The following is a 15,275-nucleotide window of genomic DNA, read 5'->3' on the forward strand; positions in this document are numbered from 1 at the left end:
TCATTGATCTCGCGCCTCTGAACGGAATCAATTTGCATGGGCACCTCCTCCACCTCCCGAGATGTTTTACCTGCAGGCTCTTTGGAAGGAAGGGAAAAGTTAGAAATACGGTTATATGCAGCAAAATTCTCCTGCCTACGCTCAGTAAGGCAAATGTCAATGCGCATACAATGCTGTATAAATGTATCTAGCTCTTGTGGTGACTCAGAGCGAGCTAGTTCATCTTTTACAATACTAGACAGACCCCTTAGCATACTCAATAACAGAACGTTTTGCCTGGCGTAAAGACAGTAAAGCAGATTCAGCGGTTGCACGGTGATTAGGATCATGAAACATTAATGCCATAGCGACCAAGAAATCATCCAAGTGAATTAACCGGGGGTCACGAGACTCAATCATCGGATTCACCCAGGCGAGCGCACGTGCGGTCAGCAGCATTATTACACACAATACTTTGGATCTATCATTAGGAAAACGGTCAGCATGCACATCAAAATATAGCATACATTGATTCACAAAGCCACGAAATTTGTCACGATCACCATTCAATCTGAATGGGGGCAACTTAGGTGGGCTAGCTAGTGGCGGTTGCCCAGAGGGAAAAGTCGCTTGTGCAGCTATTTGCGTGCTTATGTCCTGAAAACCCCATCCATACTGGGACTCTATGCCAGCAAGTTTGTTTTCCTGGGCTGCCATGCGGGTGCTCAAGTCCTACAAAGTCTGTCCAAACACTTGTTGATTGTGTTCAAAGCTTCCAAACTTCTTTTGCAGACCTTCCACATCTTTCTGCAGTGATCTAATTATGGAAAACACCTGCTCTAGTCTGCTTTCTGCAGTCATTGTTCCAGCAGTCTCCTTTTTTTTTAGGCTAGAGTATCCTGTAATAATTATAGGGGATAACTCAGGAGACTCTTTGCATGGAACAAGACAACTACAGGACACAGTTTTATAAGTGATAAAGTGTATATTATCACACTGTGATTCAAACAGGTGCGGAGAGAAACTCAAGTCCACAACACTTGGTGCCAGTATCAAATGCAGCTCAGCAGTCTATAGGAAACTTCAGAGGAAAATGCAATCAAGCAGAAAGTCTATGAAGCACAATTCTTGAGGATACTTGACACGAATAAGTCCTTGCTTAGTCCAAAACACAGATAGATATGCTGATAAGGCAGTTCAAATAATATCTTAGCTCAACCAGGGAGGTCTGGGTAATTGTCTCAGGTTCTTGCAGAGCAGAAACAGCTTACATGTCCAGCAAATGCAGATGGAAGCAAACATGAGCAGCAGATGAAGGAGGATTACTGGAACTAGTGTATGCAGCAGGAACTCAGAGCAGAGTATCAGGATCACCACACAGATAAACAGGAGCAGGTATATAGCCAGGGAGTAATCAGAGGTCAGGAGATGGATGCAAGGCAGAATACTCTAGCACAGACTGAAGGCTGGGGTGGAGGTTTATAGCAGGAAGACACAGTGCACATGAGACCAAAGACGCCATCTTGGAAAAGGGCAGTAATGCACAAAAGGTAATAAAAAATGTTCAGAGTCCTGACACACAAATTGACCTGTGTGATGTTTATACTAGTAAGAAAGTTCCTTCCCCAACAGTGATTACCTGCTATAGCATAAACAGACCTGACAGTGGCATAATAATTAGACAGCTGGAAGGAGTGGGCTACAGCGAAAACTGGTCCTGGAGGTCTAGAGAGAAGTCTTGTCTGACCAGGAAGGAGCACAGGGTGCAACACCATAGTGGAGGATATGGTCAGTGGGAGTTTAGCACTATGATGCTCTTAGAAGTAATACTCTGTCACTCTGGAACTGTACTTAAACATTGCTGCGTCTTTTGCTATGAAACTAAAGTATGAGTCTCTGCCATATGCAGAAGAATGTTCAAAGAAATACTGTATATGTCATTTATCAAATGTTGAAAATTTGGTCCAGGAATTCTAGTAAAGATGTACTTAACGTTTTACAATATTTTTTGGCCTCCCTGAGTCAACACATGAAATTAAGGTTCTCATACTTGTGGCCAGAAAATGGGTAATCATAAAACTACTACAAAGCACTGACACAATCAGGGGTACAGTAACAAGGTGTTTAGGACGGCGATGCAAACCTCACCACCACCGTCAAATCATATCCTACACACATTGTAATGGGTGAAATGCACAATATCAATGACATCATCAGGATAAACTGACCTGCTTTTGATTTGAAATGCAAAACATTGGTCAATTGGCGCTGCATATATTTTGTGTGCGCGTGAGATTACAGAAAATCTCATGCACAATCAGTTTCTGTAAAACACAGAACCCTTATACTGACTCTTTGGAACAAGACTACAAAGACCTGTTTTTCTCTCAGTAAAATATAAGAAGAATCAAATTAATGAAAGTGACATTGCACTGGATTAAAAGCAGTTGTTTCCTTTACACAATTGATTCAATGATTGATGTTAAAATTTCCTATGGATCATCTTCTATTTGAGGGACTGAAGGTTCTTATCTGAAGAATTGATATGCCAAATGTCACAATTATTGAGAGTCTATAGGACAGTGCTTTTGGGATATATTATCCAGCAAAACGCATACACAACGCTGCGTTTTGCGCCGCATGCTTTCAACGCATGCGGCGCAAAACGCAGCGTTTTTTGTAAACGCAGTTGCGTTTTCAAAAAAAAACGCAGCGTTTTGCGCCGCATGCGTTTTTTGAGCAGTGAGTCATTCTTCATCCCACCCCCAAAAAAAAGTGTCTACACAATAGATAAGGACCACCAATGGCTAGAAGAGGGTTGGTGTTTATGTAATTGTGTATATATACCATGGCAGACATGAATTCCTCCCATTTTGCTGGTATTCATGATGGAGCGTCCCATGGACAGTATCGTCATGGATATGGAGATGGAATTTGCCTTGGCTCATGCCTATGCTGTCGCCTGTGCTCATCAAAGAGAAAGAGAAAAACGGAGATGGATTCATCGCCGATTTTGGATACACCCTATCTTGGAAGTCCGGGAGAGCCGTGGAGCATACCATAGCTTGTTTGGCGAACTGAATGAGAACCTGGAGAAATATTTCGAGTACACCAGGATGTCTCAGGAGAGCTTCCGGTATCTTCTGCGTCGGGTGGAAGGAGCCATTAGCAGGCAGGACACTCAGCTCCGGAGAGCTATTTCCGCAGAGGAACGGCTGCTGGTGACTCTACGGTACGTAGCTGTTTGAATGACTGAGATATGTTCGGCTACGTTCACATCTTCCCTTTTTTTTTTTTTTTTTTCTTAATTTTTTTTTGGGGGTGGTATGGTCAATGTACTTTTAGGCTGTGTTTCTACGGTCAGTAAACGCTGCTTGTTTGACGCTGCAGCGTCAAACAAGCAGCGTCCAGATGTTCCAGCATAGTGGAGGGGATTTTATGAAATCCCGTCTCCACTATGCGTGGAAACCCGCACGCGGAGGCCCTGCGACTCCGGACATGCTGCGCGTCTTTTCAGAACACAGCATGTCCGTACACCTTGCGGGGACGCAGCGTCCCCGCAAGGTATATCACAGGGCCCTACGGCGAGGGGTGCGATGATCCCGGATGTGTACTGTACACATCCGGCACCATCGCGTCCCAGGAAGGGGGCGGGGCTTATCGCCGACCGGCTTCGCCGCTGCAACGATAGCGCCGCGTCTCCGGACAGTGGAGACATACCCTTATAAATTGCAATGTACTAATGTAATTTCTTTATCTTCTTGGCAGTTTCCTGGCTACCGGAGAGACCTTGCGATCCCTTCAATTTCAGTTCCGGATTGGAGTCTCCACTCTCTCGGGAATTATTGCTGAGACCTGCCGCGCTTTGTGGGATAACCTCCGGGAAGAATTTTTACCCGTCCCTACAAGCGATATCTGGTTGGCCAACGCCGAGAAATTTGAGGAAGTGTGTTCGTTTCCAAACTGTATTGGCGCGGTGGATGGCAAGCACATTCGTATTACCAAGCCAGGGAAAAGTGGATCCCTTTTCTATAACTACAAAAAATATTTTTCCACTGTGCTGATGGCAATTGCCGGTGCGGACTGCCGTTTTCTGGCAGTCGACATTGGTGCTTTTGGCCGGTCAAATGACTCGCGCACATTCAAAGAGTCTGATATGGGCCAAAAATTATATGGCAACAATTTCAATTTCCCCCAGCCACGACCTCTTCCCCACACCGAAGGCCCTGCGATGCCATTTGTTGTGGTTGGGGATGAGGCATTCCAAATGTCTGCCAACCTATTGAAACCCTACTCAAGTCGGGGCTTGGACCACACGAAAAGGGTGTTCAATTACAGACTGTCCAGGGCCAGAAGGACTGTGGAGTGCGCCTTTGGCATCCTTGTCTCTAAATGGCGGATATTAGGATCCGCCATTAATCTGAAAACTGAGACAGTGGATGAGGTGGTGAAGGCGTGTGTGGTTCTCCACAATTTTATTCTGGCCAAAGAGAGACTGAACGTTGATCTGGATGAAACCATAGCCAACCCATTGCCCAATTTCCATGATCATCCTCTGAGGACAAGTGTGGAAATTGCGCAGATGAGGGACCGTTTTGCGGCCTATTTTGTGTCAGATGTTGGCCGTCTGTCATGGCAAGATTCAATGGTGTAATAAACTGTTGGACTGTATTCTGGTGTGACTATGCTAAAAATAGTTCACCAATGTAAATGTGCCTTATCTAAAAAACTTGGAAACCTTTGTTTTTAAAATGTTGTGTTTTAATAAAAAAATTTTCTTACGTTTTCTACCCTGCTTCCAAGACAAAATTTATACCATACCATATTTATTTGTTTGTCAGATCGCCGTGTATCGTTGTGTTTGACAGCAAAATCAACGATACCAGCGATGTTTTACACTGGTAACCAGGGTGAACAACGGGTTACCAAGCGCATGGTCGCGCTTAGTAACCCGATGTTTACCGTGGTTACCAGTGTTAATTGTAAACTAAAAAATAAAAATAAATATACTCATCTTCGCGTCCCCTGGCGTCCACTTCCTGCACTGAGTGAGCGCCGGCCGTAAAGTGAATGCACAGCACAGCGTTGCTGTGAGGGACGTCACTCAGTCAGTGCAGGGAAGCTGACGCCGGGGGATGCGATTGTGAATATTTTTTTTTTTTTCATTTTACACTGGTAACCAGGGTAAACATCGGAAGTGCGCCCTGCGCTTAGCAACCCGATGTTTAACATGGTTACCCGGGGACCTCGGCATCGTTGGTCGCTGGAGAGCGGTCACACAGACCGCTCTCCAGCTCCCAAATAGCGATGCTGCAGTGAATTGCATCGTTGTCTGTTTTGCTGCAGCATTGTTAAGTGTGAAGGTACCTTTACAGTATGTGTCCACGTTCAGGATTGCATCCTGAATTGCTCAGGTTTTTTCATCAATATTTGTAAGCCAAAACCAGGAGTGGAACAATTAGGAAAAGTAGAATAGAAACATATGCTCCACTGCTGTATTTATTACCCACGCCTGGTTTTGGCTACAAATATTGAATTAAAATCCGGACCAAATCCGGATGCAATCCTGAGCGTGGACACATACCCTTTTTCTTTGAAAACAACTCATACACTTTAGTGTTTGGAAACACCTCATACAGCAATGAAAGACACCCAAAGAAACGGTCAAATTAAAAAATCCAAAAATACTGTCTGACATTGCATATATGAGGTGTTTGAAGCACAAATAAACGACGCACGGAGTGAATTACCGAGCAGTGTACTTGAAAAGAAGACCAAATATTGTATACAAAAAAATAAATTTTTATTGAGGGGAAACAGAAAAAAAGGGAAAAGAAAATTAGGGGGTATCAACAGCCGAGGGGGGGATCAACATCCGCTACCACCAGTGACCGGTAGCTTCTAGTTCTGGACCTGGGAGTGGGAGTGGTAGAGGAGGAGGAGGAGGAGTAGCCGCCATACTCGAGGAGGCTTGATGGCAGGTCCAAACCCCCCGCAGGGTACACTGGGGAGACCGCCTCGTCAGTAGGGGAGGGAGGAGGCAACACAAGCCGCCTGCGTTTTTGGCTTGGTTGGCCCTGGCTGCTCCTGCTGTGGCTAGAGCCACGACGAGATGGTGTCTGTCCTGGAGCAGCCAGAACCTGTGCCTCTGTGTGTGTGTCTGTGTGCCTCCTCTTATGTGATTTTTTTTTCTTTTCCTGCCTTCTGCGGCATCTCCCCCAGAAGCACTCCTACGGGAGGATGAGGGCCTGGCAGGAGCAGGAGTGGGCCGCACACTGGTATGGTGCCTGTGGTGGCGTCGCCCGGCACTTGGACCAGGGTGGGGTGGCTGGAGTGACTCTGCAGCAGTAGTCGGAGTCACGCTAGCCAGCGACAGCACTACGGGCAGTGTCGCTGACTGCGCGACCCGAGACTGCTGCAGAGCCCTCACGTAAGAATTGTTGCAGTCCTGCATCACCGAAATCTGGAGTTCCGGCGTAAGGTTTTCCACCATGCCCTTAGCAATTGTGCTTAAAAAATGTTTTGCCGGATTTGAGAGCTCGGCTTCAATGGCTTCAAGGCGACGTTCGATACTGGACATTTTATCGGTCATCGCCTTGAAACCATTCTGGAACACCGTGCTCAAGTGCAAAAATTCGGGCATGGCTGGCCTGTCCGAGGCCCGCTGGCGCTGTCGGGAATTCCCGATCGAAGGTGCGCCAGAGGCCTCGGGCAGGGGAAAACCTGATGTACCGGCAGCCGGTTCTCCAGATGATGGTGGTGCAAGCCTGCTGCCGCTGTGGGAGGGCTGTGACGGGTCAGATGGCGATCCATGAAGTTCCGCTTCACAGGGGGGAGCTCGCTGGAGGGTGCTGCTGTGTGTCCTGTGAAAAGAAAAGGAAAAAATTAGTCTTCAATTAATAAACTATCACATACGCCAACTCCTGTAAAAAAATTTACATTACATGACACAACAAAACATTACAATTCCCTGTCTCTCAGTCTGTGTGGCCTATAATAAATTGCTGATTGTTATCGCCAGCTGAGCATTAGGGCTCACGATAACAATCATGGACATACCGACGGCAGATAATGACTGTTAATTCAAGTTGGCAAAGGCAATGCATACCCCTGTCATCTTAAAAAAACAAATCTAGATAATGCCTATGTCAAAAAAAATAGTAGAAAATTTAAAGTCAAGAATAAAATTTAAAAACCCAAAAACTTTAAAAAAAAGACTTTGTTGATCTGATCGCAGGAATGGCCATGACGTTAGGATCATGTGATCCAGACGTCATCATTATTCCTGCAATCAGAACTACCCTGACTCAGAACGTAACCTGTCATGGACTACAATGACTCACGCCTAACCCAAAAAATTACTAATGGGCTATATACCATTCCACTAGGGTTAAAGGATGGCCAAAATGCTACGATGACTACATGGATGGCCAATATACTATGTTCCTTTGGAAATATACTATGTGTATATGTAGCTCGAACGTGTACTATGTGGCTGCGATATAGTGGCCTGGAAATCTACTATGTGGATGCACAATGTACGTGGCTGGGCAATGTACTATGTGGCTGTGCAATATGCTATGTGTCTGGGCAATGTACAATGTGGCTGTGCAATATGGTATGTGGCAAAAATACTTACTGTCGGCGGGTAAGGACCGGTCTTAGGAACTGGAGGGCCCTGTTGTACTTGTAGGGCACAGAATTTGACGCAGCAGCACCGCTCCGAGCTTGCTCCTCCTCAGCACGAATCCCCTTATTGAAACGGTCCTTTATGGATCGCCATCTGGTCCTCAACTTTTTCACTGTTAATGTAAAGACAAAAAAATTGTTACATATTTAGCATTGTAAAAGGATAAAACAACCGTGTGCGATGCAAAGTGTAGGCGTTGATCGCATCACACACGGTTGTGTTTATCCTAGCAAGATGGGTCATAGCAGCGTCTCTGCAATACTCACTAAACGTGCCTTTGTCCTTCGCTGAGGCACTGTCAAAGCCATCCCACAGCGAGTTTGCCACCTCTGCCCACAAACGCCTAGACACCACCTGGTCCATGTGCCGAGGGTCACGGCTGTCCCACAACGGGCCCCGCTCCTGGATGCTTGAAATAAGGAGGTCCACATCTACACTCTCTCCTTGGGCCCGTTGTGAAACCTAGAAAAATTAGAAAACAAATAGGTTAAAAATATGCAAATATTAACAACCACCAGCACCTGGCATGATAGGTACCTCTGCCCTATCCTTTGCCATTTGATGTATGTATATTGATGTTTTCTACACCTGTGTTTTGGAATGTTTGTGTGCAGGGAGTTCAACTTTATTTTACCTTCCCCCAATACTTGCTGCCCTGAAAATCTATAATGTATAAAGGCCCCGTCTCACATAGTGATTTAACAACCATCACGACCAGCGATACTGCCTGGCCGTGATCGTTGGTAAGTCGTTGTGTGGTTGCTGGGGAGCTGTCACACAGACAGCTCTCTCCAGCGACCAACGATCAGGGGAACGACTTCGGCATCGTTGAAACTGTCTTCAATGATGCCGAAGTCCCCCTGCAGCACCCGGGTAACCATGGTAAACATCGGGTTACTAAGCGCGGCCCTGCGCTTAGTAACCCGATGTTTATCATGGTTACCAGGGAAGACATCGCTGGATCGGTGTCACACACACCACTTCAGCGATGTCAGCGGGACCTCAACGACCAAAAAACGGCCCAGGCCATTCCAACACGACCAGCGATCTCACAGCAGGGGCCTGATCGCTGGTACGGGTCACACATAGCGAGATCGCTACTGAGGTCGCTGTTGCGTCACAAAACTAGTGACTCAGCAGCGATCTCGCTAGCGATCTTGGTATGTGTGACGGGGGCCTAAGCTTAGTAAACATCCCTAGTGAAAGCAGGATGCTCCTCAAATGTAATGTTCCTCACAGCAGGATGCTACTGAAAAAAAAAAGATAAAAAAAAAAAAATACTCACTCGCCGGCCTGACGCCACATCTTGGCCCCGATCTCTCTGCTCCCGCTGACTGCCTTCCCCCTCACTTGAAGAAGCCTGGAAAAATTGTATACAAAAATTATTGTCAATGCTACAAATGGCAGCTAATAGTAAGCAACTGGACATAATTACTCACCGCACTCCCCCGCGCCGATTGGCTATGTTCTGAAGAACTTGGCATTCTTGCAAGTTTGTGCTGCAATGAAAAAATGAGCAAAAAATCACATCCAATGCCACATACAATAAAATAGGCCCAAAACATTAAAAAACCACAATTGACTGTTGACTGATAGGACAATGCAAACTCAAAAAACGACACCACAATGCCATACATTGCAAGAGAATAAAATCGAAGAAACAATACAAGAATAGACCCAAACAAAATTAAGCAAAAATAGACACCTATGTAAAATTTTCAAAAGCTACAAAATTATCAAAAAAATAAATACAGAAAAAAAAAGGCACAATGAAATAGCAAACTAATGAACGCCATAATTTACAATTACAACAAGACATGATCCAAAACAACACCATCTGGTGACATCCACAGAAATACATCAGAAAAAGGCGCTAAATACCATTCTAGATAATAAGCAATAAACATTACGGGACAACCGCTGTTACAATATACAGCAACCCAAAAGATAAAACATAGTCAAATAGAAAAGAAAACACAATAAATTTTTAAAAAAAGGCCCCCAACAAAAAAAAATTATTAATATAAAGGCCATACTACACACTTGTCAATGGAAACATTCAAGAAAGGAGATACATACGGAAGCCATAGGGAAAACGACGTAAAACCATCAGAGTTTAAACCCCCCCAAAAAAAGGTAAAATACAATTGAAAATAGAATGGCATATAGCAGCCCAGAACAATACAATACAAATGAAACATCATAAATGTAGCCCCCCCACCAGCAAGAAAAGACACTCAAGGAAAGAAAAAAAAATGCCCACAGCATAATAAAACACAGCAAGACATGAGCCAATAAAAAACGCCATACGGTTACCCCCAACAATAGAAACCAGAAAAAGACATGCACCAGAAATTTCAAAAAAAAATATGCCAAATTTAAAGACATTGACCAACTGCATGACACCAGAACAACCCAAAACCAAGCAAGGCCGAAGACAACAAACGCCAGCATATAACGCCAGAAGTACATCAAAACCAGATTAAAAAAAACAATTTTTCAATACAACCCACAGTGCCATAACCGTACAATAGCACAGAACAAACATTGCACAAATTAAATCAAAATCAATAAATAAAACACAGAATAAAAAATATGCAAAGAGAAATATATACTTACATGTTTGGAAAGCAGATTCCCTTCAGTCAGTCTTCTCTGTAGCTAGCCTTGTGAAAGACAATGCCAAACCCCCTTTTTTTTTATATATATATAGTGTTTTTTTAGTGTCTAGACAAAGTCTAGACAATGTTTTGCATTTTTTATTGGAAAACGCATGCGTCGTACAACGCACCACGACGCAAGTACTTGCGTCGTCTGCGTTGTCAATGCAAGTCAATGGGAAAAAAGCCGCATTGACGACGCAAACATGACGCAAACACGACGCATGCGTTTTTTACGAAGTCTGCGCCGCCCAAAAAATGCAACATGTTGCGTTTGCCGCGCCCTGACAGGTGCGCCCTAACGCCGCATGCGGCGTACAACGCACCAAAACGCATGACAACGCATGTACATGCGGCGCCATGCGGCCCCAATGTTAAATATAGGGCCGCACGCCTCATGCGTTTTGGTGCGGCGACGACGCTGCGGCGCACACCGCAAATGTGAACGTAGCCTAAGATAAAAGTAAAAGCTTAGCTTTCATTATTCCAGAATACTTTCAGACAAGGAATCTGAACTCTGATTCTTGCTGAGTTGCTGTCAGTTATTTCTCGTCTTCCTCTTTTATTCCCTGGTTGAATTTGATGAACATATGTCTCATTTCAACGGCACTTTGTAACTTTGCAACTGTAATAATCTTTTTATACCAACAAAGTTATATTTTGATGTAAAGAAAGAACTTTTTTTATACATTTTTTATAATTTTATAAAAAGATTTAAAGAAAGAGCTTTTTATGGTTGTTTAATCCTGTTTTAATAAAACTGAACATAATGGCAGTTAAATCATAAAATACAAATAATATAAAAAATACTTACTTTACGCAATTAAAATGTAAAGAACATTTAAAATAATTGTTTTGAAATGTTAAAACTTACACATCATAAACTAATTGAAAGACATTGTAATTCTATAGTTTCACCTCTGAGCGCCGCTGTTTAACCATAAAGGAGAAAAATGCTAAACTAGAAATCCATGGGAGTTTTCCTTTGTCAGACACATTGCTGATCTGCAGAAAGAACCACAGACATTTTCTTGATTCTCCTGGATGCAAAGCTAAGGATACAATTTGAAAAGACAATTACATAAATCATAAAAAAATTTCTGTTTAATATTTGCATTGGATGATAAGGTCTTACTTGCTATTTTATGGGAAATCAGGAAAATCATCATTGAATATGGTCAAGATGGAGCCTCTTATACAGGACTGCACAGGAATCAGATGGCAAGTAATATATGTCTTATTTTCTTATCTTCATTATTCAGTCTCCGGTCATATTCATTATTCTATTGTGGAAGAAATGAGGAAAGACTCTGTTATAGCAAATATTGCAGATGACCTTGGATTAGATAATAATCAGCTCTCATCTAGAAAACTGAGGATTGTATCCAGATCATCAGAGAAATATTTCTATATAAATATGGATAATGGAATCATTTACATAAAGGACAGGATAGACAGAGAGACATTGTGTGGTACGGAGGCTTCATGTTTCTTAACCTTTGATGCTGTGGTGGAAAATCCTTTCAATAATTTTAACATTAGAGTTGACATTCAGGATATAAATGATAATGCTCCACAGTTCTATCATAATACAATTACTGTGGAAATAATCGAATTTACATCAGAAGGATCAAGATTTGCTTTACAAAATGCAGAAGATCCAGATATTGGTAGTAATTCAGTGCAGACATACAAGCTCAGTGATAATCAGTATTTTACACTCACTGAGGATATCAGAATAGATGGAAATAAATATCCAGAGCTTGTCCTGGAGAAACCATTAGATAGAGAGAAACAAGATATTCATAGATTAATACTAACAGCCTTGGATGGAGGAAATCCTGTCCGGTCTGGAACAACATTATTAAAAGTTATTGTTGTAGATGCCAATGACAATGCTCCAATATTTAAGCAAAAAATATATAAAGTCAACTTAAAGGAAAACATTCCAGTTAATTCAACAGTGATCATGTTAAATGCTACAGACAACGATGAAGGGATCAATGCAAAGATCACATATTCATTTATTAAAACATCTGGAAACATCCATCATACAGGAATATTCAGCATCAACTCAACCAGTGGTGAAATCAAGATCAATGAAAACTTAGATGTTGAAGTAACGAAGAATTATGAATTGTCTGTACAAGCTAAGGATGGAGGAGGCCTTGTAGCTCATTGTAAAGTTCTGGTGGAAGTCATAGATGTAAATGACAATGCTCCTGAGATATCCATCACCTCATTGTCTTCTCCTATTCCTGAGGATTCTGCTCCTGGAACAATGATCGCTCTGATTGAAGTTCATGACCAAGATTCTGGAGATAATGCAGATGTTGACTGCCAAATTCTTCAGGATCTTCCTTTTAATTTATTATCATCAAATACTTACTATAGACTTGTTTTAAGTGCTGCCATAGACAGAGAGAAAACATCTTCTTATAATATCTCCATTATAGCCACAGATGGAGGATCTCCTCCTCTTTCCAGCACACGAGTTCTCACATTGGATGTATCAGATGTCAATGACAACCCACCAATATTTTCTAAATCTACTTATGTGGCTTATGTGTCAGAGAACAATTTACCAGGATCATCAATATTCAGTATACAAGCCTCAGATCCGGACACTGGAGACAATGCTAGAATAATTTACTCAATTTCCAGCGGCACTACAGAAACTCCATCAATGACATCTTATCTCTCCATCAATATAGAGACCGGCGTTCTCTATGCTCAAAGATCATTTGATTATGAGCAGAACAAGGAGTTTATAATGGAAGTCACAGCCTCAGACAATGGATCCCCCTCTCTGAGCAGCAATGTTACATTATTTATCCATATAGTGGACCAGAATGATAATGCACCAAAGATCTTATACCCGTCACCAGATATTGGTGGGTCAGCTGTGTTTGAGATGGTGCCTTTTGTTTCTGAGCCTGGTTCTTTAATAACTAAAGTGGTGGCAGTGGATGCCGACTCTGGCCATAATTCCTGGCTCTCTTATCACTTCCTACAACTGTCAGACCAAAATCATTTTGTGATAAGTGAGTACACAGGTGAGATCAGAACATCACGTATTTTTCAAGAAAAGGACATGTTGAATTTTAAGGTTGTGGTAATCGTGAAGGACAATGGACATCCCTCTCTGTCTTCTTCAGCCACTTTAAGCCTTATTATTGCAGATGACTTTCAGCAGGTTGTTCCTAAGCTCAGCAACAAACTGAAACATGAAGAAACTGAAAGCAACTTACAATTCTACTTAGTGGTTGGACTTGCACTTATTTCTTTGCTCTTTATAATAACTGTGATGGTGGTGATTATATCCAAATGTAAGCAGCCAAAACCATTACCGGCCTTCTCCTCTCTTGCTACAAATCTGTATCCTCCACTTGATCCCAGGACCTTCTCCATGTATAGTGATGGATCGCTACCTTTACCATACTCATATAATATGTGTGTGGCACTAGATCCTGCTGAGGGGGACTTTACTTACATGAATCCTAGTGGAAATGTTCCTGTGGAAAACCTGATTGATGCTGATAATACAGAACAAGGAAGTGAATGTCTCAAAGAAGCATCTCCAAGTGCAGAGCAGGTAAGATGTTTTCACTTTCTGCCTGTTGTTTAAGTATCTATATTATGTACTTTGTTATTTCTAGATTATTTTTCCTTCTATAAGAACTTTGTCTGCAGGTATTTTCTATTAGTGCATTCTTTCTAAGAATAGAATGGAAAATGAACAATAATAACTTACTGATAATTTACCTGTTTGTAAGTATCACAACATAAATAATTTAATAACTTAAATTAGTTGTGGAAACATATTTTGATATACCCTACTGGCGGACTCCTTGTTCAGAATCCTGATCTTTTGTCTAGAAGAGAAGGCCGATATTAATCACGACTTTCTCTGGGGAGGACTTGTGCTGCCCTACATTACTCAAAAAATATATTGCTTTACACAGACTTTGTGTAATGTCTGCTTCTACCAGTTGAAGCGCTGGAAGAAAATATAACATTCTTTGCCAAAATGTCCCAATAAAGAGATCATTCATGATCTTTTTTTGCATAGGGACCATTTTAACAAGTAGAAATTGTTAAAAATGGACAATTCCTCGAAAAGTGGATGTGCATATTGATTCTGAATCCAGAATACAACTTTTGATTTATTTTAGTTGTTCATATGACACCCTTAATTACACTGTGCTTCTCAGACATCATCATTAATATTACCAATGAGGCTCACAATCTAAATTTACTACCCGTATATCTTTGTATTGTGGGAAAAAAGCCATGAAAACATGAAGAAAACATACAATCTCCTTGCAGATGTTGTCCTCCATAGGATTTGGACCTAGGATCCCAATGCTGCAAGGCCATTATAATGCCTATGGGGAAAACTGTTAGGCCAAGATCCCATGTTGCATGTGTGCTGTGAATCTTGCACAGCAGAAATACCATATTAAAATTTACAACAGTATTTCTCCACTGCAGATATCTTTGCAATGAGGGTGATAGGGTGCATAACAATTTGGTAAAATGCACAATGTCAATGATATCTCCGGGAAAAAAAATCACCTGCTGTGGATTTCATATCTAAAACTTTGGTCAGTCAACACTGCATATATTTTGTGTGTGCAAGAGCTTACCGGAAATCACATGCACAATCGGGGTACAGTGAAACACAAAAACCTTTCTTGTCCTTTTCCAACTGATTTACAATAATCTGATTTCTTCTTAGTAAAACATAAAAATAAATTAATTTATTAAAATCTCATGCTGCACTAGACAAAAATGTGTTGTTTCCCTTACACAAATGATTAATCAATTTCTATTAAACTTATGTGTGTTTCATGTGTGTGTGTCAATGTACAGTACAGACCAAAAGTTCGGACACACCTCATTTAAAGTTTTTCTATATTTTTATGACTAAGAAAATTGGACAT

General features: G+C 42.0%; 1 protein-coding gene and 1 long non-coding RNA gene across 4 annotated transcripts in view; one reads left to right on the forward strand and one right to left on the reverse strand.

The window, feature by feature from the left end:
* The window catches only part of LOC143776626 (protocadherin gamma-B1-like), a 472,349-nt gene that overhangs the window by 22,126 nt on the left and 434,948 nt on the right, over positions 1–15,275 (forward strand). The window contains exon 1 of one of the 3 annotated variants that reach the window (XM_077266161.1): positions 11,346–13,924. The exons of the other annotated variants lie outside the window; for them this stretch is intronic. Coding sequence (XP_077122276.1) covers positions 11,450–13,924 — 2,475 coding nt within the window. The 5' untranslated portion in view covers positions 11,346–11,449. Of the gene's footprint in view, positions 1–11,345; positions 13,925–15,275 lie in introns of those variants that run through there. 3 annotated transcript variants of the gene reach the window in all.
* Positions 6,681–9,049, reverse strand: LOC143776625 (uncharacterized). Its single transcript, XR_013215881.1, has 3 exons — positions 8,955–9,049; positions 7,619–8,131; positions 6,681–6,842 (listed from the first exon to the last, which is right to left on the reverse strand). It is a non-coding gene; the product is annotated as an uncharacterized LOC143776625 (long non-coding RNA).

The sequence above is a fragment of the Ranitomeya variabilis genome, chromosome 5, assembly GCF_051348905.1.
Source record: "Ranitomeya variabilis isolate aRanVar5 chromosome 5, aRanVar5.hap1, whole genome shotgun sequence".
NCBI lineage: Eukaryota > Metazoa > Chordata > Amphibia > Anura > Dendrobatidae > Ranitomeya > Ranitomeya variabilis.